Below are 24,907 nucleotides of genomic sequence, written 5' to 3'. Positions count from 1 at the left end.
AAAAAAATTGTAGTGTCCCAGAGCGGGTGTCCACTGCTGTTGTAGCAGCATGTGTAGGTCGGTACTTTGTGTTGTAGACTCTGGGGATGAAGCCTGTAGAATGCTGCTCCCGCCACTAGGTGGCACTGTGATTTGCACCTTAGGGCTTCATGCCTTAAAGGACAACTCCCGCGGGACCCCAAAAAAAAAAAAAACACAGACACACACAGACACCATACTCACCATCTCTCCGGTGACGATCGCCACTCGATTCGCCCGCCGTCCGCCTCTCCGTCGCCGCCTTCCGCCATCCAGCGATGTCTCCAACTTCCGGGTCCAGGGGATGGAAAAGGCTGCCAGTGCGCTTGCGCACCGGCAGCCTTTTCATTGGCTGGAGCGCATCACATGGCTTCCAGCAAGCTCAGCCAATCAGGGCTGAGCAAGCTGGAAGCCATGTGATGCGCTCCAGCCAATGAAAAGGCTGCTGGTGCGCATGTGCACCAGCAGCCTTTTCATCCCCATTCACTTTGCATGAAGATGCCGAGGAGGAAGAAGACCCGGACCGCCCCTCGGCTCTGACGTCGTCGTCACCAGATGCCGCCCCGGAGAAGAGGACCGTGACGATCGTAATAGGTAATGTATACATTCCTTAACTTCCGGGGTGGGGGGTCGGGGGTCCGAAAGTGGGGGAAGGGGGCCAGGCCGGGTATTTAACCACATTACAAAGTTATATAACTTTGTAATGTGTGTTAAATGAGCAAAAAAAAATTTTTGTGGGAGTTGTCCTTTAAGGTAAAACTATACTAAATGGTTAAAGGGGTATTCTGGGCTAGGGGGCTTTTCTGGCTATGGCTGAAGAGGAGGTGGATGAGGCAGAGGTGGAACCTATCTATCTTTCTGTTATAGTGGAGTGGGGCTAGTTGAGGGAGAGTGTTCAGTAGTTGTTATTGATTAAAACAGAGTGTATGCTGACAGATTCTTCCAGGGCCTGGCCTGAGGTCAGGACCCTGTTACGGGACTATTCCTGATTCTTTATGTCTGGCGACACCCTAGCCATGTCTGGCTAGAGCACCTCAAAGGGGGACAGCAGTGAAAACCGGGACTTAAAGGGGTAGTGCGGCACTCAGCAATTATTCACAGAATAACACACATTACAAAGTTATACAACTTTGTAATGTATGTTATGTCTGTGAATCGCCCCCTTCTCGTGTCCCCCCACCGCCGCACGTGTACCCAGAAGTGTGGTGCGCTATACATACCTGATCCGCCCCTGTCGGCCCTCCTCTGCCGCGTCATAACTGTGCTCAGCCGCGATTCACAGACATAACATACATTACAAAGTTGTTTAACTTTGTAATGTGTGTTATTCTGTGAATAATTGCTGAGTGCCGCACTACCCCTTTAACCCTGTTCATGCTGGAATGCTGTGTATCTTCTACCTCTGAAGGCTATACAAATGTAACGAGGTATAGTTAAAGCCAGTAGTTAAGCTAAGTGCAAAGGCTCTACTGCCAATACGCTAGGTTCCTAAGGGGTTACCCTGACGGCTAGCTCTCCCACTAGGTGGGCCAGTAATCCCTGATCTTGTGTCACTCAGTGCCCACAGGATAGCTCAGGCAGATGTTCATTCCCATGGATACAGGACTCTCTTCTAACAGTCCCAGCTGAGTACCTCGTCCCCTAGGTCCCCTGGTCTGTAGCTTGCAGACTTCCCAAAGCTACAACTATTACACACCAAAGTTATTCTCCACACTCCGGCCCCCCTGTGCAGAGTCATCAGCTGCTCAGCCGCGATTGGCTGAGCATAACTGTGCTCAGCCAATCGCGGCCGAGCAGCTGATGATGCGTGTCGCGTCATCAGCTGCTCAGCCGCGATTGGCTGAGCATAACTGTGCTCAGCCAATCGCGGCTGAGCACAGTTATGACGCGGCAGAGGAGGGCCCGCAGGGGCGGATCAGGTATGTATAGCGCACCACACTTCCGGGTACACGGACGTTCCATCAAGAATTTGATCCGAATGGACAGATAGAGCTCGGTTATGAGCCTTGGACTTTATTTTGTCAACTATTATCTATATCTCTACCAGTGACCACCCTCTGCCTGAACACAGCAACTCTTATCTTCTCTTGTCTCCCAGCAAAGCCAGGTACAAACGTCTATTGTATTCTTGAGGCTCCGAAACTGTTTAAAAGAAATGTTTATTGCCCTAACGGGAACTTCGGCAAACTATATATTAAATGTTTTTCTTCAGTAAAGACTTTAACCGTTTAAGTGCCTGGGACTTCTACACCTGCACTACTCCAGTTCTATTACAAGAAGCCCTGTTTCCATTTATCCAGGGGTGGGCAACCTCTCCTGGCCACCGTGACAAGTGTCTCGTTTGGTACTACAGCAACCCCACTTCTCTTGTTCTCTTTGGGTCTGGGGTTTTACAGCTCAGTGCCATTGAAGTGAATGGAGCTGAATTTTAATACCACACACAACCTGAGGACAGGGGTGGTCCTGTTATCACACAGTAACGCATGGTGGCAGCTCTCTGCTGCCACCTCTGTCCATGTCAGGAACTGTCTAGAGCAGGAGAGGTTTTTTATGGGATTTGCTGCTGCTCTGGTCAGTTCCTGACATGGACTCTTTTAAGGTAGGGGGACCTGGCAGAGGGCCAGGTCCCAAGAGGACCACTGTAGGGAGCTGTGTAGCTTGCGTCCTTCCCCTACAACGTCCAACACGAAAGAGACGCACTTCCTCTACCCATGTGACTTCCTTCCCAAGCGTATCTAAGGTGCGCTGTGAGTGGGTGAAGAGTGCATTAGAAGAAGCAGAGAGAGAGAGAGATGATAGGATAAAAGATGACATTCCCATATGCTCACAGATCCATGTGACACACAAACAAACAATAACCCTTTCCATACTTTAGCCGTGCAGCATCTAAATACACATATTATAGCGACATCTAGTGGCAAAACTTTATCACTACTTTCATCACCACTGACAGACAATAAGTACAGGCTTTTGCAAATGGTGTAACCAATAGCAACACCCGTGGTGGGACACCACACATCTCTATTCAGTGCGACTCAGTGCTGATGTTCCCTTTGAAGTCATATTATTCACATTATCCCCTTATGTATGTTCCTCGTAGCTCTTAGGAAAATCATTGTGATCAATCTGCACCCTCAAAAGAGTCTTCAAAATCTTCAGTCATTTTAGAGCAGAAGAATGGCGTCCGCCGCGTTTTAGCAAAGTGCTTCCTTTCTATGCAAATGGCCTTAGAAGTGGAGCCGAGGAGCCGCTGTGATATGTCATCATGGAGGTAGCACTGTTTGTTCTCTCCTCCGCTATCTAACGGTTAAAAGCGCTAAATGGACGAGAAGTAACAAGTGGAAGTTTTACCGTCTTTGTTACGGCTCCACAATCCTCCATTTACAGGGCTTAAAAGCTTCGGCTACAGTAATAATATTTAATATAAACTCCCCGTATGCCGGCAGAAGTGGCGGTAATTGCTGGCGCACGTTTGGCACCGCGCTCCCTGCCAGGAAAAAAAAACTGTACATTAAAGCCATAGCGGAAATAAACAGAGAGCAGGGGGATGAAATTCTGTATATAGCTCAGGGTTTATAACCTACATTGGCAGATGGGGACTCCCACCCGGACCCTCGCTATATCCCGTCCAAGGTTTACACAATTTCTAATTAAAGGGGCCCTGGTGGTTGTAGCTTTTACTGTTTATTCTATTGAACATTACGTTTTTTTTTTTCCTGCAATTCCCATATGTGTCCTGAAGAAGCTCAGCTAACTGTTGGCTCTATGGAGTCCTATTGATGTCTATTAGAAAGCAGCTGCATCTATCTATATGGCTCCTCTATAGGAGCAGATGGGCTGGGGCGTGCATAGAGTGCAGTGAGCAGATGGTGACACCAGGGCAAGCTGGGACTTGTGGTATTCCAGGCCACCTGGGGCGCATGCTGTGTGATATGTCTGGTAAATGGGGGGCTGGTGGTGATTGCAGAAAGTGACACACTTAGTGGGACGGTGGAACGGTTCTTTACTTGACGTACGATGAATGGCTTTACAGGCTCATTGACAGTAACGCATGGTCCTAAAAATACTTCACTAAGCAGACCTTTGATGTGGGTGGAGAAGTGGACGGTAAGTACTTGAGCTGCAGTGTCCTATAGTAGTATGCAGGTCTGTAGGCTGGACTAGTCCTGGCTGGAAGCCCTTGCAGGTACCAAGTGAAACGGAGAGGCTCATTTGATGCTTCTTCTCTTTGACTAGACTGTCATCCTTCTCAGAGGTGGCAGGATATCACTCTTTTTTGGAGGTGGGAAAGTGTCACTTCTCCTCGGAGATAAGGCAGTATCACTCCTTGGAAGTGGGAGAGTATAACTCCTTGGAGGTGGAAGAATATCACTCCTTCTCAGAGGTGGCAGAGTATTGCTCCTTCTTAGAAGTGGAAGAGTATCACTGCTCGGAGGTGGGAGAGTACCACTCTTTCTTAGAGGTGGCAGAGTATGACTCCTCGGAGGTGGGAGAGTATCACTTCTCAGAGGTGGGAGAGTATCACTTCTTCTCAGAGGTGGGAGAGTATCACTCCTTCTCAGAGGTGGGAGAGTATCACTCCTTCTCAGAGGTGGGAGAGTATCACTCCTTCTCGGAGGTGGGAGAGTATCACTCCTTCTCGGAGGTGGGAGAGTATCACTCCTTCTCGGAGGTGGGAGAGTATCACTCCTTCTCGGAGGTGGGAGAGTATCACTCCTTCTCGGAGGTGGAAAAGTATCACTCCTTCTCGGAGGTGGGAGAGTATCCCTCCTTCTCGGAGGTGGGAGAGTATCCCTCCTTCTCGGAGGTGGGAGAGTATCCCTCCTTCTCGGAGGTGGGAGAGTATCCCTCCTTCTCGGAGGTGGGAGAGTATCCCTCCTTCTCGGAGGTGGGAGAGTATCCCTCCTTCTCGGAGGTGGGAGAGTATCCCTCCTTCTCGGAGGTGGGAGAGTATCCCTCCTTCTCGGAGGTGGGAGAGTATCCCTCCTTCTCGGAGGTGGGAGAGTATCCCTCCTTCTCGGAGGTGGGAGAGTATCCCTCCTTCTCGGAGGTGGGAGAGTATCCCTCCTTCTCGGAGGTGGGAGAGTATCCCTCCTTCTCGGAGGTGGGAGAGTATCCCTCCTTCTCGGAGGTGGGAGAGTATCCCTCCTTCTCGGAGGTGGGAGAGTATCCCTCCTTCTCGGAGGTGGGAGAGTATCCCTCCTTCTCGGAGGTGGGAGAGTATCCCTCCTTCTCGGAGGTGGGAGAGTATCCCTCCTTCTCGGAGGTGGGAGAGTATCCCTCCTCCTCGGAGGTGGGAGAGTATCCCTCCTCCTCGGAGGTGGGAGAGTATCCCTCCTCCTCGGAGGTGGGAGAGTATCCCTCCTCCTCGGAGGTGGGAGAGTATCCCTCCTTCTCGGAGGTGGGAGAGTATCCCTCCTTCTCGGAGGTGGGAGAGTATCCCTCCTTCTCGGAGGTGGGAGAGTATCCCTCCTTCTCGGAGGTGGGAGAGTATCCCTCCTTCTCGGAGGTGGGAGAGTATCCCTCCTCCTCGGAGGTGGGAGAGTATCCCTCCTCGGAGGTGGGAGAGTATCCCTCCTTCTCGGAGGTGGGAGAGTATCCCTCCTTCTCGGAGGTATCCCTCCTTCTCGGAGGTGGGAGAGTATCCCTCCTTCTCGGAGGTGGGAGAGTATCACTCCTTCTCGGAGGTGGGAGAGTATCCCTCCTTCTCGGAGGTGGGAGAGTATCCCTCCTTCTCGGAGGTGGGAGAGTATCCCTCCTCCTCGGAGGTGGGAGAGTATCCCTCCTCCTCGGAGGTGGGAGAGTATCCCTCCTCGGAGGTGGGAGAGTATCCCTCCTTCTCGGAGGTGGGAGAGTATCCCTCCTTCTCGGAGGTATCCCTCCTTCTCGGAGGTGGGAGAGTATCCCTCCTTCTCGGAGGTGGGAGAGTATCCCTCCTTCTCGGAGGTGGGAGAGTATCACTCCTTCTCGGAGGTGGGAGAGTATCACTCCTTCTCGGAGGTGGGAGAGTATCACTCCTCCTCGGAGGTGGGAGAGTATCACTCCTCCTCGGAGGTGGGAGAGTATCACTCCTTCTCGGAGGTGGGAGAGTATCACTCCTCCTCGTAGGTGGGAGAGTATCACGCCTTCTCGGAGGTGGGAGAGTATCACTCCTTCTCGGAGGTGGGAGAGTATAACTGCTTCCCAGAGACAGCCAGGTAATTTATATCCCTTTACTAAGGACTGGGATATTTGAAGGCGTCCATGAGTTATCCCCTTGTGCTCCAAGGGAGACGTTGCGTTTTTCCAAACACTCAAAAATGTAGTCCCGATATACCTTACCTTATATATTGCTGCCGTTGGCAAAAAAAAAAAACTAAAAAAAAACCTCCACATACTCACCTACCTCGGTCTCCCGCAACTCCTGCTGTGACATCATCTAGCCCCCTGGGATCCACCTCTTTTCAACTTCCTAGACAAGCAATGTTAGAGACTGTGAAGCAGAGTGAAACCATACCGCTCCCTGAGGTCCAGACCACCCGACTGATGTCTCAGCCCGGCCAACACTCTCAGAGGGTGTCACACCACAGTGCCATCCTTTAATCACCAGGCTTTCAGGGCAGTACTAAAATAAACTTGACAAACACCATCCTTATCCTATATGGAGGCAGAAGCTCCGCCCCCGAGGAGCCAAGCTGCAGCAGATTCATGAAAAGAACAAGAAAACAACCTTAGAATATAACTTAGTGGTAGATATAAAAACATATAACTCGTATGACAAAGTACACCATAGCAGTACACCCCCTCACAGGCACAGGACTTCTATAATAGTTTCCCCTCGTAGCCGGAACGGTGGCGAAACCAGTCGGGCAGCAAACCTTTCACGCAATGTCATCTGTTAGATCCAGACAAGCAGAAATGAACATGTAACAGCGGAAAGACGCATGAGAGAAGAATCAGAATCCAGATCAACAGATGGCTCACTTCACCCAATAATGTGAGCGCCGTGCCGTCACATCACACCGAGCAAGGAAGAAGAAAAAAAAAGAGCACGGGATATTATACAATAGAAGGGATAATTATAGTTTCCCTGACAACCGTGCAGCCCCTACGTCAGCCCGGAGCAAAATACGACTCAAAAATATTGTGAAAGAAAGGCAAAAATATCAAACAAATACTAAGACGCCGTATACATGACGCCTCTCCCCAATCGTATATAGAGGCAGGGCATCGAGCTCCCAGTGCAAAATCCCTTTAACCACCAGTTCTAAGTATTAGTAGAATCCCCCCAAATTACCTAAAATTTAAAGGGGCTATCCAGGATTAGATTTCCAACAAACAGCGCCACCCCTGTCCTCAGGTTGTGTGTGGTATTACAGCTCTGCTCCTTTCACTTCAATGGAACTGAACTGTACTACTGCACACAAACTGAGCAAAAGAGTGGTGCTGTTTCTGGAATAAAGTAGCCATGTTTTTTTCCCCCACAGTCCCAGATAACCCCTTTAAATGTTCTATTCATTGGATTGCGCTAAATATTGATCTGCAAATAAAGGTTGTCACAGATCCCCCCCATGGTTATGCAGTTTCTCCTTATCTCTTATTGGTCAGTGTCAGTGTGAACTGCAGCTCTGGAGTTCTGTTCGTGAAGCAGGGAGCTCAGGATGAGCGCTGAGTAGTGCTGAGGCTTTGTGGTACAGTATAGCCCAGTCTCTCTTTTCTACCTTTTGTCGGTTTTTAATCAGGATGTTGCAGTCCTAAAATTTTAATATTGGCCCCGGTTGTGACTTCAGGGATTGTAGTTGTGGTGGGCATGGAGTGACGTCTTCTATGTGTCCGTAATTAAACTTTAGCAATTTTTTTTTCTTCTTAAATTGTATAGATTTGTAATTTACTTCTCCAGTCTTCCAGTACTTATCAGCTGCTGAATGTCCTGCAGGAAGTGGTGTATTCTCTCCAGTCTGACACAGTGCTCTCTGCTGCCACCTCTGTCCATGTCAGGAACTGTCCAGAGCAGTAGCAAATCCCCATAGAAAACCTCACCTGCTCTGGACAGTTCCTGACGTGGACAGAGGTGGCAGCAGAGAGGACTGTGTCAGACTGGAAAGAATACACCACTTCCTGCAGGACATACAGCTGCTGATAAGTACTGGAAGACTGGAGATTTTTAAATAGAAGTAAATAACAAATCTATATAACTTTCTGACACCAGATTATTTGCAAACACTTATTTTCTCTGGGGTACCCCTTTAATAATTTTCAAAAACGTATTTGGCCGACAACTTTTCAAGTCTGCTCAACACTACTTATGATGTATGTGTATTTCTCTTCTCCAGTGATCCACGGTAAGGACCTTCTGGCCACACTCCACCTGCTTGTTGCCCTCGCCCGTCATTTTCGGCCCAGTCTTCCTCTTCCTCCCAATGTGTCGGTAGAGGTGGTTGTTGTGGAGGTAAGTCCCAGCTCGTATTTACCAACTCCGCCACTGCTATGGTGCCTGTGATGAGCGGGGGTGACAGTGGAGGACATCCAGCCCCCTCTGTGATCTCACATTTACCAGTTATCAGTCAATTTGGTTGGAATACCCCTTTAACTGTTGTTATAAAGGTTCACAAGAATTAGAAAAACATGGCCGCTCAGGTGTTGTATCTGGTATTGCAGCTCTGCTCTATTGAAGTGAATGGGGCTAAGCTGCAATACCACATACAACCAATGTATAGGTATGGCGCTGTTTATTTTATTTATTATTATTATTATTATTATTATTATTATTTTTTAATCCTGTGAAGTCCCTTTAATATGACAAACATACATGTTATTCAGTGTGTGGGGACGCCAGGCGACTGCTGTCATGGAGGCCGCACACTGGTAGACAGGACTGCTATCCCTGACATATAATCTTCATCCGGCTCACAATACATACACAACTTGTGTGCAGGACGTCTTTCCTATGCTGGTTCCTCCATGTGGGGATAGTTAGCCGCTCCTTTAAAGGTCAGGTTTTAGAAAGCATCCTGCGTGTGTCACCGGCCGCGGCATCTCCTTCCTGCGCCAATTATATCTGACATTTTCTTTGGCTGACAATGAATGGTCTGATGTTTTCTGCCCCATCTCATAGCCAACAAAAAGCGGGATGAAGACCGGAAAAGCTGTTGAATTCCTTACCCAAAGCAGGTGAGAATCTATCTATCTATCTATCTATCTATCTATCTATCTATCTATCTATCTATCTATCTTCTATCTATCTATCTATCTATCTATCTATCTATCTATCTATCTATCTCCTATCTATCTTCTATCTATCTATCTATCTATCTATCTATCTATCTATCTATCTATCTATCTATCTATCTATCTCATCTATCTATCTATCTATCTATCTATCTATCTATCTATCTATCTATCTATCTATCTATCTATCTATCTATCTATCTATCTCCTATCTATCTATCTATCTCCTATCTATCTATCTATCTCCTATCTATCTATCTCCTATCTATCTATCTATCTATCTATCTATCTATCTATCTATCTATCTATCTATCTCATCTATCTATCTATCTATCTATCTATCTCATCTATCTATCTATCTATCTATCTATCTATCTCCTATCTATCTATCTCCTATCTATCTATCTATCTATCTATCTATCTATCTATCTATCTATCTATCTATCATGACATGTCTGGGTGCTGAGACCCCCACAATCACTGAAACTCATCTGTGCACTATCCCCATTCACTTCTTATAAGCAGTATACAGAAAGGCTTTTCAGTTCAGCCTCCCCCCCCCCTCTGAACCTGAGGGGGTCTCAGCACCTAAACTGATTAAACCTTCAGACAAGTTTTCTCCATCTTCTGGTATACTGTAATATCCTGTACAGCATAGAGCAAATTCTGGCGCTTTTGGGAAACCATCAACAATCAGGTTACTGTTCACAGATCTGGTTCTTTACATATATACTCGGCCCAATCAGGTCTACACATAACCAGCTGAATAAAGGACCTCCATGATCCCTGACAATAGAGAACTGTGACCCCGGCTCATTCAGCTACATGAGGAGGAGGATGGGCTGCTTTACCTTTCGACCCTTGTTTTAGGGATCAATGTGGTGTGTGTGTGTCCCAATGATCAATCAGTAAGTCGACAAATAATCAATTTTGTATATAGAAGAGATCCCAATGGTCTGATATCTCTATATATTTGCACTTGTAAGAATCAGATCCGTCAACAGTAACTTGCTGATGGTTTCCCCGCAACTGAAAATTACATAATTTCCACCAAAATTTAAACTAAGAATATTCAATGGGTAATCTTCACCTATATCATGTCCTTGTGATGCCGGGGAGCCATTGTGTGTGTATATATATATATATATATATATATATATATATATATAATGTTTGCAGCCTGTGACCTGTTGACTGACACCTCCCACTTGTCTCTTCTTCTCTCCTCTCCGGCTCATTCCAGCGACGAGGATGCGGCTCCCAGTAAGTGATGTTATGTTTAATTCAAGCCCCCCGCCACGTCTCCTCGCCCTCCGCCGGATTGGGTTGGAGCTAAATGCATTGACCCCGCAGGATAGAGCAGCGTCTCATTGTAGAGATGCTGGACCGCTCCGCCGTCGCCTTGGCAACCATATAGGATGCTAAAAAATGCAGTTTAGGGTACAGCGGGAATGGAGGCAAATAGACAATAATTGACACGGATGTGAGGAATGGTTGAGAACATATTGAACCTGTCAGGCTGCCATGTCTCCCCCAGTGTAGAAGATGAGAGGGATTTTAGAGAACAGGTATAGATGGGAAGGCGAGAAAGTTCCAAGACGTACTGGTGTAGCAGAGCTGAGTGTTATTTAAAGGGAAAGTCTGTGTGAATTAAAGGGACAATAACCCTTGTATATATGGCCTATTAGAGTTGTGCCAAAATGGAGGCCTACTCAGCAACGAGAGAATCGGCACATGTAATGCCACATTTCTCCAGCAGAGGCTGCTGTAGGGAGTGTATATTTAGAAAAGCTGTAACCATGGTGATAAAAAAAACCACATGGCTTTTTATTTTAAAGGGCCTGCTATACCATGTTCCCCTGTGGACACTGCCCTGCCGGGCTGTTGCGGGGTCCCTTGGGTACTTATCACGGTGGTCTGGAGTGGAATAGTGACCCACCCTGCCACCCACAGAAAGGGGAGATGAACCGAGGAAGGTGTGTGTGCTGTGTCGGTGCTTGATGAGGAATCACAGAGTCTCTTTAGCATAAATATAATCTGGTTTACTCTGAAAATACTTGAGTTAGGCAGCTGATAATACAGCTTTGCCTTCATACAATACTTTACACTTGATAAGACACTTAATACTTTAGGATCCAGATCTGCATTGAGAGTAGAAAGAGTGGTACAGTCGTGCCGACTGAGTTGCGTGCTGACAGGTGTGAAAGAGAATCAGAAAAGTAGAGAGGAGGATATCGAGAGAGTCCCAACCCAAGTAGTACTGTGCTCTGCCAGAACTTTGGAGGTAGAAATTGAAGAATACTTGAGAAGAGAGAGAATACTTGTGTCTGTGTTTTGACTCTTTGGTCACTATGCCCACTATGTGACTATTGCCCACCAGTGTCGAGTGACCCGTCCTAGGGGCTGACACAAGCCCCAGACCTTGTTACCTGGGATTAGCAGGATGCTGAGGGTTCCCTGCTTACACCCATGCTGCGAGATAGAGTTCATAGGCTTCTAGCAACTCTGCTCTATCCGGATCAGTTCCTTTACTTTCTTTATGGCTACTGTCCTGCATTGCGTCTCTCCTGGTCCATGGCATGGGTTAGGATGATCTCTGACTTGTCCTCTCTAGTGAAGGTTTAACACTTCATAGTCCCTAGAGAGGTTGGTTGAGAAGAAACTGTAGGTAGCTCCATGTGCTCTGGTCTACATCTAGACTGCACAACTTAGACTGGGGACCTGGCAGGGACCAGGGCCAAACTGGACCGCTGTAGAGAGTGTTCTGGCTTGCGTCCTTCCTCTACAGAGTCTAACGACACTACACTTCCTCTACCCATGTGACTTCCTTTCTACAGCCCCTGTATGTGTGCTGTGAGTGGGTGAGGAGTGCATTTGTGAGAAGTAGAGAGAGAGGATAGGTGAGAAGAGAAAAGAACTCTCATTGGCGTACAGATCCATGTGACACACAAACAAACAATAACCCCTTAAGTACTACAGCTGTGCAATGACTCAATACACATACTTGCAATATTGACATCTTGTGGCGAAACTCTGGTACTACTACATCACCACTTAACTGAAAAAGTACAGGCTTTTACAAAGGGTGTAACCAATAGCAACACCCATGGTGGGACACCACAAATGGGGCTAAGCTGCAATACCAGACATAACCCATGTACAGGGATGGCGCTGTTTCCGGAAAAATGATATCCATCCGTCACCGTTTTCAGGATCCCTGTTTGCTGTCAGTGAATGGGAACACTTAAGGCTTTAAAATCTAAGATTTCGGTACTATCTGAGCACAACCATCTGGCCTTCAGGCCGAAATATTTTACCTGCGCTGACACATTGTAGCGAACTACCAGGACAGCAATAACCTTATTTCTCCCGTAAATAAATCCGCACTTAAAACCACATAAAAATCCGCATGGATCTCAGGCACAGATTGTGTGCGGTACTAGAGGCTGAATTTCCAACAGCCAGGCAGAGTTGTCATGTGGACATGTGAACCTGGTATTAGACCTGAGTATTTTTTACACTTTTCATGCATATTTCTTGCGGACCATTACTAGGACTTACACACGTCTTTGTCTTTCTTTTCTAGAGAAGGACGGATTTGATCAACTTTTCGAGATTAATCCAGAAAAAGTAAATGACGTCAAACAGGTAAATTTGTTCCTTTCATTTTCACATTTGCCCTAAGTGACCATTTTATGACATCAATGTCCGTTCATACTTCCCCTTTAAAGGGGTTATCCAGAATTTAAAAAAAAAAAGCTTTCATCCAGAAGCAGTGCCACCTTTGTCCTCAGGTCATGTGTGGTATTGCAGCTCAGTTCTAATGAAGTAAATAGGGCAGGGTTGTAATACCACACACAACCTGAGGACAGGGGTGGCGCTGTTTTTGTACGAAAGCAGCTATGTTTTTTTTTTTTCATCCTGGATAACCCCTTTAAAATTAGAGGGAGGCGTCATAGACTTATTTATGTTGGATATCTGTAAATAAGAGACTGTAATAAGTCATGTGACTTTCTTTTGCTTTCAGGCAATGCTGAATTTTGTGAATAAGCAATTGGTCACTTTAAGTCTAACAGTGACGGATCTGGATACTCAAGTAAAGTACAGACTCTGAATATTCTCTATGTTTGCCGTATACTCTACAACTACTGTATACATTTGAAAAATCTGATTGCTAGTGCAGGGGTTATCCAGGCTTAGAAAAACAGGGCCGCTTTCATCCAAAAACAGCGCCACTCCTGTCCTCAGTTTGGATGTGGTGTTACAGCTTAGTTCCATTGAAATAAATGGAGCTGTAACTGTACACATTACTTGAGGACAGGGGTGGCGCTGTTTTTGCAATAAAGTATTTTTTTTCTCTAATTCTGGATAACCCCTTTAAGTAACAGCTGCCAATCTGCTTCTCCCCATTCTCTCACTTGTCAGCCCATAGAAAAATAACAAACCCATAAACATTTATGTTTAGCTATATAGCTATATAGCTATGTTTAGCTATGATATATATATATATATATATAATTTTTTTTTTCTTCAAATCAACTTGTGTCAGAAAGTGCCAGAGATCTGTAATTTACTTCTGTTAAAAAATCTAAAGTTTTCCAGTATTTATCAGCTGCTGTATGTCCTGCAGGAAGTGGTGTATTCTTTCTAGTCTGGAGAGCATCAGTGTCAGACTGGAAAGCATGGAAAGCATACACCACTTCCTGCAGGACATACAGCAGATGATAAGTACTGAAAAACTGGAGAGGTAAATTACGAATTTCTGGCACCAGTTCATTTGAAGGAAATTTTATTTAGCTGGAGTATTACTCAATCTAAAAAACGGACTGTTCGGAGATAGGGTCCATTTGCGCTTTTTGCATTACTGGAAAATTCCAACTTTTAATAATAAGAATTAGAAAACAGTGCCACCCTTGTATCCATAGGATGAGTGTGGTATTGCAGCTTTACTGGGTTTTTACCCACAAAGGACACTCATTACCTATATGCAGAATTCTGTATATGATTGGTGGGAGCCCCATGGCTGGGACACCCCCAATAATAACGGGTACCCAGTGCCGGACTGGGGTACCTGGGGCCCACCAGTGCGAATGATTCTGTGGGAATGAAAAACCATTGAGAAACCACGTCAGTCAGTGTTAGTGCAGATTCCAAAGCTGGGGCCCACCAGTCCAAAGCTAGTGGGCCAGTCCGACACTGCGGATACCTTTACCTTTGGTGTAAATGGAACCATGGTCAGACTATGCAATTCTGTGGGGTGGCCGAAAACAGCTAAATGTGTATGTGTGTGTGTGTATATATATGTATATATATACATTTGTGGGACCACATTTACTTTAATGGGGCTAAGCTGCAATACAAGACATGGCCAATAAACAACAGTGGCGCGTTTTTTCTTTTTTTTTTTTTTTAAATCCGCTCTGAACATATTTTGCATGAAATCTAAATCTTTGTGCTGATATCAAAGCGCATTATCATTCAGTAAACATTTTCCTTTAATATATGTAATGCATTAAAATTATCAACCATTCCTATTCAAAGTGTGGCCACATCCCCGGCAGACAAGATCTCAGGAAATTACAAATTAATTCAGAGAAGGGAGAAATTCATCAATTATACAAGATTTCCTGAAGGACCTTTCAGGAAATATTTGAAATCTATTGATGAAACTTTACTGTATATGATAAGTAGCATAAGGGGAACGTGAGTGCAGCCTGTGATACATTATAAGGTGCAGAGCGTCTGTATTATATAACGGAGATGACAAATGTGTGAGGCCTGGGAGACATTTGGCGCTCCTATGGACCGAATATAACTAAACAGTGATATAACTACCATAGTATCTTCTTCTATAGACCAAAAATATCACTACTATAATACTGCCCACTATGTACAAGAATATAACTACTATAATACCTAAGAGTACTCATAGGCCAGAAGATAGGCTGGTATAGCCTGAAACGGCCGTCGCCGCAAGAGGCGCGTTGAGCACCCTGTTCCATCCCCTCCCCGCTATGTGTAAGTTCACACAATAAAGATTTGTCTGATTGCCGGAACCTGTTTTCTCCTACCTCATCATTGACTCTTTGCTAGCCTCTGCTCCGAGCACCCCGGGAGTACGGCATCTTTATACGGTTGTAGACTCCTACACGGCAATATATCCACCTCCATGTACTAGGACATACTATACACCGCTGTGCTGGTTACCTGTTTTCTCTTTGTGGCAATAACTACTATAGTACTGCCCCTATATACAAGAATATAACTACTATAATACCGCTCCCTATATACAAGAATATAACTACTATAATACTGCTCCTATATACAGGAATATAACTACTATAATACTGCCCCTATATACAAGAATATAACTACTATAATACTGCTCCCTATATACAAGAATATAACTACTATAATACTGCTCCTATATACAGGAATATAACTACTATAATACTGCCCCCTATATACAAGAATATAACTACTATAATACTGCCCCCTATATACAAGAATATAACTACTATAATACTGCCCCAATATACAAGAATATAACTACTATAATACTGCTCCCTATGTACAAGAATATAACTACTATAATACTGCCCCTATATACAAGAATATAACTACTATAATACTGCTCCCTATATACAAGAATATAACTACTATAATACTGCTCCTATATACAAGAATATAACTACTATAATACTGCTCCTATATAAAGGAATATAACTACTATAATACTGCTCCCTATATACAGGAATATAACTACTATAATACTGCTCCTATATACAAGAATATAACTACTATAATACTGCTCCTATATACAAGAATATAACTACTATAATACTGCTCCCTATATACAAGAATATAACTACTATGCTCATTGTCTTTTCCTTAGTTTGCAGATGGGGTTATCCTTCTGCTGTTGATCGGGCAACTTGAAGGCTTTTTTATAAACCTGTCTACATTTTTCCTGACACCACAGACAGAGGAGGATAAGGTAAAGTGTGCAATCTCTCCATACTGTAGAGGCCACATGTTATCTATCTATCTATCTATCTATCTATCTATCTATCTCCTATCTATCTATCTCCTATCTATCTATTTATCTATCTATCTATCTATATCCTATCTATCTATCTATCTATCTATCTATCTATCATCTCTCTCATCTATCTATCTATCTATCTATCTCCTATCTATCTATCTATCTATCTATCTATCTATCTATCTATCTATCTATCTTTAAATGGGGTTGTACCGTGAGAAGTTGATGCACTGAGCTTGCAAGCTGCCAATCTGAGCTGAAAAGAAACCAAGAGCACCAGAGAGGAAGGTTCACAACATGGAAAGGAGAACACCACAAAAGCAGCCCTGGTCTTAAGCAGTCAAGTTAGTCATATGACTAAAGGGAAATTGTACATAGCCCTAGCTAAGCCTCGCCACCACTTCTCGTGTTTTGTCTTGATCTTTCTGTCACTAGAGACAGAATTCCCATAACAACAGGCAGTGAACGGCAGATTGCAGAGAAAGGAGACACCTAAATGGCCAAAACCTTAGAACTTTTGTTTCTGGGTTTAGGAGTCATTTGTAGCAAACAAAACGATTTACAAATATGTTAGGAATCACACAGATGGAATTAGTGTGAACATAGTTTGAAATTACACTGACCATTTAAGACTATCAAAGTATTGGTTATTTGTCTGCAAGGTCTCTATGCTGGGTCCATGCAGTTAAATGAGAAGCCCCACCAAATTTAAAAAAGGGAGGAAGGTGGGGGAGGGCAGAAGGGGCATGCGGTAAAATAATAAACAATGGTAACTTACCTGACCCTGTGCCTCCGTTGCACTGTTCCTGCTGACTGCCCCCGGAAGTAATTCTTGGCTGGAAACTGGGTACGTCACCTACCCGGCTCTTCCAGCTGCAACAAAGCAGCTTGGCTGAACAATTGCCCTCTCAGCCAATCAGTGACTAGGTCGGTGTCCCGCCCCAGTCACTGATTGGTTCAGCGGGCAATTGCTCAGCCAGACCATGACATTGCAGCTAGGAGAGGTGCAGGTCACTGGCGGCTGTCAGTAGGACTCCGGGGCACGAGGATAGATAAATTTTTTCTTATTCTCCCGCACCCCTCCTGGCTTTCTGTTTTTTTTTGTTTTTTTTTTTTTAATTTGGTGGAACTTCCCCTTTAAATGGGTTGAATATAATCTACTAGTGACAGCATTTCATCAATTTCCGAATGTATATGTTACTTGTGGTACTCAAAAGTGCCGCCTACTGTGCACAGTATAGTGCCGCCAGTTCTGCTATAATATGCATAATGTAACGGTTACTATAATCTGATAATGCGAGGCCTAGAGGGGAGGCAGCACCCAGGATCTAACCACCTAGATGCCGTGGGTGTTATTTACCGCAGCATCCAGAGGGTTGAACAGTTGGGATCAGAGTTATCTCTAGCTCCATATAGAGTGAGCTCAGTTGAATGTATGAAGGGGTTAATAGCTCAGGGATACGAGAAAAGTAGACTGTGAGCTTTGCCGGTAACATGACCAAGAAACATAGCTGCTTTGTTCCAAAAACAGCGCCCCCCCCATGTCCTGTGTGTTTTTGTGCAGTATTTCAGTTCAGTTCCATTGAAGTGAATGGAGCCGGGTTGCAATACCACAAACAACCCTGGGGACGACTGTAGCACTTGTTTTTGCTTATTCTAATCCTGGATCACCCCTTTAAGGGACAATCCTAGACCCATCCCCGCTGACCATCTCACTGCCGAGAACACATCTAGGTAATGCTCAACAAATAATCCTTCAATAGGTTGTCATATGGGAACTGCACTTCAACATCAAACCGAGACAAACTATCCGCGCGCCGCCAATGACTTCTTCAGGGGAATTTACATAAATTACATATTTCCACCTGATTGATGAATGATTCATGAGTCTCCGGCGGGGACTGTGATTCTCCTGACTCGACGCCTTCCCGAACAAACATTTTATTTATTCTGTCGCTCAAATCAAAACATTTGTGCGGATCTAAATATTCTTCGGCTTCCTCCTGTCTGTCAGCGCCGATGGAGGAAGTCAAACCTGGAATCAAGCTGTCATCCGCTCGTTCCCTGACTGCAAATCATATAATCAGGCAAAATGGGGAGGGGGAGTGACAACGTCTTTATCTGGAGGAGTCTACAAGAGTTTTTGGAGAACGGTGTAGATGGAACGACGGGACCGATGCCTGTCAGTAATTACAATGATTAGGACGAGTGAAGTGCGATCTGGGGGAGGGGATTGCGTCTAGAGGAAAAGATGAGAAGAAAACTTTATAAGAGGACCAAATCTACCATGGAGCACAGTAGTCTATTATTATTTTTTATTTTTTATTATCATTAGTTTTTAAGTTCCCCTTAATTCCAGAGCGCTAAGGGGTTAATATACAAATGATAAAACGTACCGATTCTCCTTAAGAAGAGTCCGTCATAAAAACGTGTGGAGACTTAAAGGCCATTCATGCTCTGCTAGGAATTCTCTGAAGAAAGGTTATGCAAAATCGCTCTCACACCACTTAGGCAAAGTCAGTGTTTCACTCCATCTATGAGGCGATCTATGCCAAGCCCAAAAATCTCTCAGAAAGGAAAGACTTCCCATAGACAGCTGTTTCTGGATTGTTGCCCCTCTTTAGTGCAGAGCAGGATGTGCGGCATCACTTTACCTAAGTGGTGTAAGAGCTATTTTGCATAGCCTTTCCTCCAGGAATTCCCAGTGTCCAAGCGTTTCCCGGTGTCACCTGCATTGCGAGATAGAATACGTAGGTTTGTAGCAACTTTGCTCTATCCAGATCAGTTTCTCTGCTGTAGGGTACCGTCCTGCACTTTTAGAGATGTTCACGGCGTGGGTTGGGGTGATCCCTGACTTGACCTCTCTTGAATTGCTTAGCACTGCATTGTAAAGATAAGTGTTGCTTTCAAGAAAAGGCTCCTGGCTAAACTCTGCAGGAGACTCTGGTCTGTGTGTCCTGCCGCTTCGAAAACCAGAGAAGAACTCCTTAAGTGTGAGTCTACACTTCCTCTCCCCATGTGACAACTTCCTACAGGGTGTGTAACAACTCCTGTGAGTGGCGGAGAAGAGAGTGCAAAGAGAAAGAGAGAGATAGATGAAAGGAGAAGAATTGCTCTCACTGGTGTGCAGATCCTAGACAGAGCATTAACACTTGATTCACTACAGCTGTGCAATATACAGACATAAATATACATACTAGCGACACCTAGTGGCAAAACTTATACATGACTTCATTACCACTTGGCTTTGAGTACAGGTTTTTGCAAGGGGTGTTCGAAGTAGAAACACCCGTGGTGGGACACCACATATGACATCAGGAAATGGAAGAACAAGACTAGGGAGAGATCCATCCAGGTCAATGAAAAGTTTCAACATACTTGGAAGCCTTGAACAGTTTTCAGCTTTAATATACATGGAACAACAGGTAGTGTGGTTGGGGCAGAGTTGTGATGTTTAGAGTACTAAACTCAGACTGACTGGAGAAGGTCCCAACTCAACTACAGGTCCACAAAGGTTTCGGATTGCCAAGAGGCCAGAAGCAATGATGCTAGACTTTGTAGAAGAATTGTCCCTTAGGCCATGACAAGGCTGGTACTCTGGTAGTCTCAGAAGCTGGTGCTGGCTTATCCATCCAAGAATAAAGGGGTGGGGTGGCAATAATCCAGCACTCCTGACCCTTCTCTACTCAACATCATCTGTGGGTGAAGAGTTAGGAAGCCACCATCTACCTGGCATTATGGTTATTCTGCATACAACATGAGCTGTGCTGGGATGACATTTCTATATGTAGTTATGGTGATTGTATATTGTATATTATTTAGCTCTTCTATTATTTTATAGTGTATGTTGTTCTCATATAATTTTATTTCTACAGCTTCACAATGTTTCGCTTGCTCTGGATTTCCTCTCGGACGGAGGGGTCTTACAGAACTCTGTGGATCCTGCAGGTCAGAATTCTCATTATTAAAAAAAAATATGTTTAATTTTTTTATTTCTTCAATTATTTATTAATTTATAAAAAAATGGACTCCTGTAAACTGTCAACAAGCTGCTGTTGACAGATCTTTTTTCCCTAATATATATTATTTGTATTTTTTCAGTACTTTGAGTACCCATTGATTCCCTGTAGCACTAGGGATACTCTCATCTCTAGAGACCTGGACCTATTGTGAGATCGAGGGTCCTCCAACCTGGTTGAGACCACCAGAGTGGACCAGAAAGCTGAAAACAGCTGAATGGAATGTTTTACATAGTTTACATTAAGAAGTTACAGTTTATGCAACTCTCTTTAACATCAATGCATATTACATATACTATGTATTACAACTCATTCGGCTGCCACCAGAAAGCTGTTATTGAGCTGCTGTTGGCATATATATATATATATATATATATATATATATATATATATATATATAGAGTACCTCCTTGAAACTGTCAGCAAACTACTGTTAAAAGATCTGTTTCTATATTATTCCTATCTCTTTTCTACTACGGGCCCCCAATGACACCTTATGGTATGAATAGTTAAAGGGGTATTCCATCTGGGGGCCCTCAATCTTGATACAAGTTTGGGTCCTAGACATGTCATATCTTGTGGCTATCGTATTACTTTCGTGTGGTGTCCCACTAGTATGTTACACCCCTCGCAAAAGTCTGTACTTCAAGTAACTGTGGTAATGAAGTAGTACCTAAGTTTTGCCACAAGATGTCACTATTCTATGTAACTGCACTTATGTTTTGCACAGCTGCAGGAAACCAAACGGTTATTGCTTATTAGGATTTGTATACCACTGAGAACCTTCTCTTCTTCTCTACCAGCTATACTTCGACCATCCACCGCAGAAGTGGCGTCACACTCTACCATCTGGCAAGTGACCAGTTGCGAGTGTTTTTCTAATTCTGGAAAACCCCTTTAAATGGGTTGTTCAGCATTTTTTTTCTCTCTTTCAAATCAACTGGTGCCAGAAAGTGCCGGAGATTTCTAATTTACTTCTATTGAAAAAATCTCAAGTCTTTTAGTACTTATCAGCTGCTGTATGTCCTGCAGGAAGTGATGTATTCTCCTCAGTCTCACACAATGTGCTCTGCTGCCACCACTGTCCATGTCAGGAACTGTCCAGAGCAGCAGCAAATCCCCATAGAAAACCTCTCCTGCTCTTGACAGTTCCTGACATGGACAGAGGTGGCAGTAGAGAGCACTGTGTTAGACTGGAGAGAATACACCACTTCCTGCAGGACATACAGCAGCTGATAAGTACTGATACAAGATACTTCACATTCTATAATTCTAATAAATCAACTTGATTACAAGATTTGTCAACCTGCCTGTTGACTGTTTCCGGAGGGCAGCCAATTTTTATTCAATCAAAGCCCCTGGCACAACCCAAGGCGTTAAAGAGTTAACAGAACAACCTTCACAGCCGATAAGAACTGTATAAAATATTCCGAATTTCCCGCACACTGCGATCTCCTATAACAATGTACACAATCATCCAAGGAAGGCAAATCTGCCATAATAAGATAAGTTATCATGGCGGCGTCTGCTGACATTTTACCCTGAATTAGAAAGTTATTTTTAATCTGAATTTCCCTTTTTCTTCCCGTCCCCAGAGATCGTGAACGGAGATTTAAAAACCACCCTGCGCGTCTTGTACAGCCTGTTCCTCAAACATAAAAAAACCTCAAAACCTACTTAAAGACGGATCTGGATCGAATCTCAACGCCCAGGACGAGGTCTTTATATGTGTTTTTAATTTTAAATTAAAAAAAAAAAAAAAAAAAGTCAATTTTTAAAATTTTTCTTTAACTAAAACATGTGGGAGATGATGACGATGATTTCCTCGAAGAGTCGGAAAGACGTTTTTATCGGGATGATGAATGAGCTGGTGGTTTATATAGTTCCAGACTCGAAGACTAAACCGTATGGAGAAGATACAGAGAAATAAATTTCGCTGTTGAACCAAGTAGGACAGCAGCTGCACAGCAGGAACCTCTCAATATGCCGCATTATGGCGGAATAAATCTATTTTTTACTTCCAACTGTGTCCTTGATAAAGCTCGCCGTTTTTGAATGTATATATAAATATGTATATAATGCCTCTTGGGATCTGACGCCCAATAGGAGTAAAACAAGACTCCACCCCATCATAAAAATAGGTAAGAAAATGACACTGGGTAGTAGCTATAAATAGGATCTAGGTGGGGCCTTGCGGAGTCCCTATCACCCTACAACTTTAGGCTGGAAACCAATGATGTACACTAAGCTAATGCTATAAAAGAGGCATTTAAAGGGAAAGTGAGGCCATAAAAATGTTATCCAATCTACTAGCACCATGTTATAGAGCAGAAGGAGCTGAGCAGATTGATATATAGATATATAGGAAAAGATTTAATAGAAGTCATTAAAATGCCTCTACTTTCTTGCTTAGGAGTCCAGTGGGCGGTCCTACTCTGAGATTTAAATGAATTAAATACAAATTCTACTGATGCTTTTGAGGCAAAATTATATCAATCCACTCAGCTCTTCCTGCTCTATAACATGATGATAGCAGATTGGACTTTATGTTTAATGTGACACGTTCCCTTTAAGCACACCGTTTTATTTCCAGATTGAAAAACATGTTCCTGTATTAATTAAGAAAGCAAATTAATAAGATGTTGTTAGCTTTCTATAATCTTGTTCAGAATTTCTGACAAACTAAGACAGCAAATAGGCGATATAAATTTAGACGACAGTGTCTAAAGATGCTAAAATTATGATGTTGTCTAGTCTAGATGGCGTAATCTTCCCCATTGTGTTCTGTAGTAAGGCTGGTGGAGCTGTTGGTAGAACAATTAGTGGACTGTAGTAAGATTGGTGGAGCAATTAGAGGGCTGTAGTTTGGTTGGCGGAACTAATGGTGGGTGTAGTAAGATTGGTGGAGCTGTTGGTGGGCTGCAGTAAGATTGGTGGAGCTCTTGGCGGGATGTAGTAGGGTTGGTGGAGCTGTTGGTAGGCTGTAGAGAGGTTTAGAGCACTGTTGGTGATCTGTAGTAAAATTGACAGAGCTGTTAGTGGGCTGTAGTAATCTTGGTGGAACAATAAGTGGTCTGTAGTAAGGTTGGGGGAGAAATTAGAGTAAGGTTGGTGGAGCTGTTTCAAGGCTGTAGTATGATTTGTGGAGCTGTTGCTGGGATGTAGTATGGCTGCAGGAGGTGCTACTGGTAGATTGGTGGAGCTGTTGCTTGGCTGTAGTAAGGTTGGTAGAGCAATTGGCGGGCTGTAGTAACGTTCGTGGAGCTGTTGGTGGGCTATAAGGTTCGTGGAGCTGTTGGTGGGCTATAATATAGTAGGTGGAGCTCTTTCTGCGCTGTAGTAAGGTTGGTAGAGCTTTTGGTGGTCTGTAGTAAGGTTGCTGGGCTGTAGTAAGGTTGGTGGAGCTCTTGGTGGGCTGTGGTAAGGTTGATGGAGCAATTGGTGGTCTGTAGTAAGGTTCGTGGAGTTGTTGGTGGGCTATAGTATTGTAGGTGGAGCTCTTTTTGCGCTGTAGTAAGGTTGGTAGAGCTTTTGGTGGTCTGTAGTAAGGTTGGTGAAGCTCTTGGTGGGCTATAGTATGGTAGTTTGAGCTCTTTCTGCGCTGTAGTAAGGTTGGTAGAGCTTTTGGTGGTCTGTAGTAAGGTTGGTGAAGCTCTTGGTGGGCTATAGTATGGTAGTTTGAGCTCTTTCTGCGCTGTAGTAAGGTTGGTAGAGCTTTTGGTGGGCTGTGGTAAGGTTGATGGAGCAATTGGTGGTCTGTAGTAAGGTTCGTGGAGTTGTTGGTGGGCTATAGTATAGAAGGTGGAGCTCTTTTTGCGCTGTAGTAAGGTTGGTAGAGCTTTTGGTGGTCTGTAGTAAGGTTGCTGGGCTGTAGTAAGGTTGGTGGAGCTCTTGGTGGGCTATAGTATGGTAGTTTGAGCTCTTTCTGCGCTGTAGTAAGGTTGGTAGAGCTTTTGGTGGTCTGTGGTAAGGTTGGTGGAGCAATTGGCAGGCTGTAGTAAGGTTCGTGGGGCTGTTGACAGGCTATAGTATGGTAGGTGGAGCTCTTTCTGCGCTGTAGTAAGGTTGGTAGAGCTTTTGGTGGTCTGAAGTAAGGTTTCTGGGCTGTAGTAAGGTTGGTGGAGCTCTTGGTGGGCTGTGGTAAGGTTGATGGAGCAATTGGTGGTCTGTAGTAAGGTTCGTGGAGTTGTTGGTGGGCTATAGTATTGTAGGTGGAGCTCTTTTTGCGCTGTAGTAAGGTTGGTAGAGCTTTTGGTGGTCTGTAGTAAGGTTGGTGAAGCTCTTGGTGGGCTATAGTATGGTAGTTTGAGCTCTTTCTGCGCTGTAGTAAGGTTGGTAGAGCTTTTGGTGGTCTGTGGTAAGGTTGGTGGAGCAATTGGCAGGCTGTAGTAAGGTTTGTGGACCTGTTGACAGGCTTTAGTATGGTAGGTGGAGCTCTTTCTGCGCTGTAGTAAGGTTGGTAGAGCTTTTGGTGGTCTGTAGTAAGGTTGCTGGGCTGTGGTAAGGTTGGTGGAGCTCTTGGTGGGCTGTGGTAAGGTTGATGGAGCTGTTGGGGGGGGGGCTGTAGTATGGTTGGTGAAGTTGTTGGTGTGCTGTAGTATGGTTGGTGTGCTGTAGT

The 24,907-nt window shown here is 44.5% G+C and overlaps 1 protein-coding gene across 2 annotated transcripts in view; it reads left to right on the top strand.

Moving 5' to 3' along the window:
- PARVG (parvin gamma) overlaps positions 1–22,313 on the top strand; it is a 35,022-nt gene extending 12,709 nt beyond the window's left edge. For both annotated transcript variants that reach the window (XM_069968125.1, XM_069968117.1), the window contains exons 6-13: positions 8,331–8,446; positions 9,113–9,168; positions 10,469–10,488; positions 12,812–12,873; positions 13,253–13,321; positions 16,121–16,222; positions 20,146–20,218; positions 21,885–22,313. In XM_069968125.1, coding sequence (XP_069824226.1) covers positions 8,331–8,446; positions 9,113–9,168; positions 10,469–10,488; positions 12,812–12,873; positions 13,253–13,321; positions 16,121–16,222; positions 20,146–20,218; positions 21,885–21,970 — 584 coding nt within the window. In that variant the 3' untranslated portion in view covers positions 21,971–22,313. The remainder of the gene's footprint in view (positions 1–8,330; positions 8,447–9,112; positions 9,169–10,468; positions 10,489–12,811; positions 12,874–13,252; positions 13,322–16,120; positions 16,223–20,145; positions 20,219–21,884) is intronic.
- The last annotated feature ends 2,594 nt before the right edge of the window (positions 22,314–24,907 follow it).

This window comes from Dendropsophus ebraccatus, chromosome 1, assembly GCF_027789765.1.
Source record: "Dendropsophus ebraccatus isolate aDenEbr1 chromosome 1, aDenEbr1.pat, whole genome shotgun sequence".
Classification (NCBI taxonomy): domain Eukaryota; kingdom Metazoa; phylum Chordata; class Amphibia; order Anura; family Hylidae; genus Dendropsophus; species Dendropsophus ebraccatus.
The sequence above is the reverse complement of the archived record's forward strand: the minus strand, read 5'-3'. Positions and strand labels throughout refer to the sequence as shown.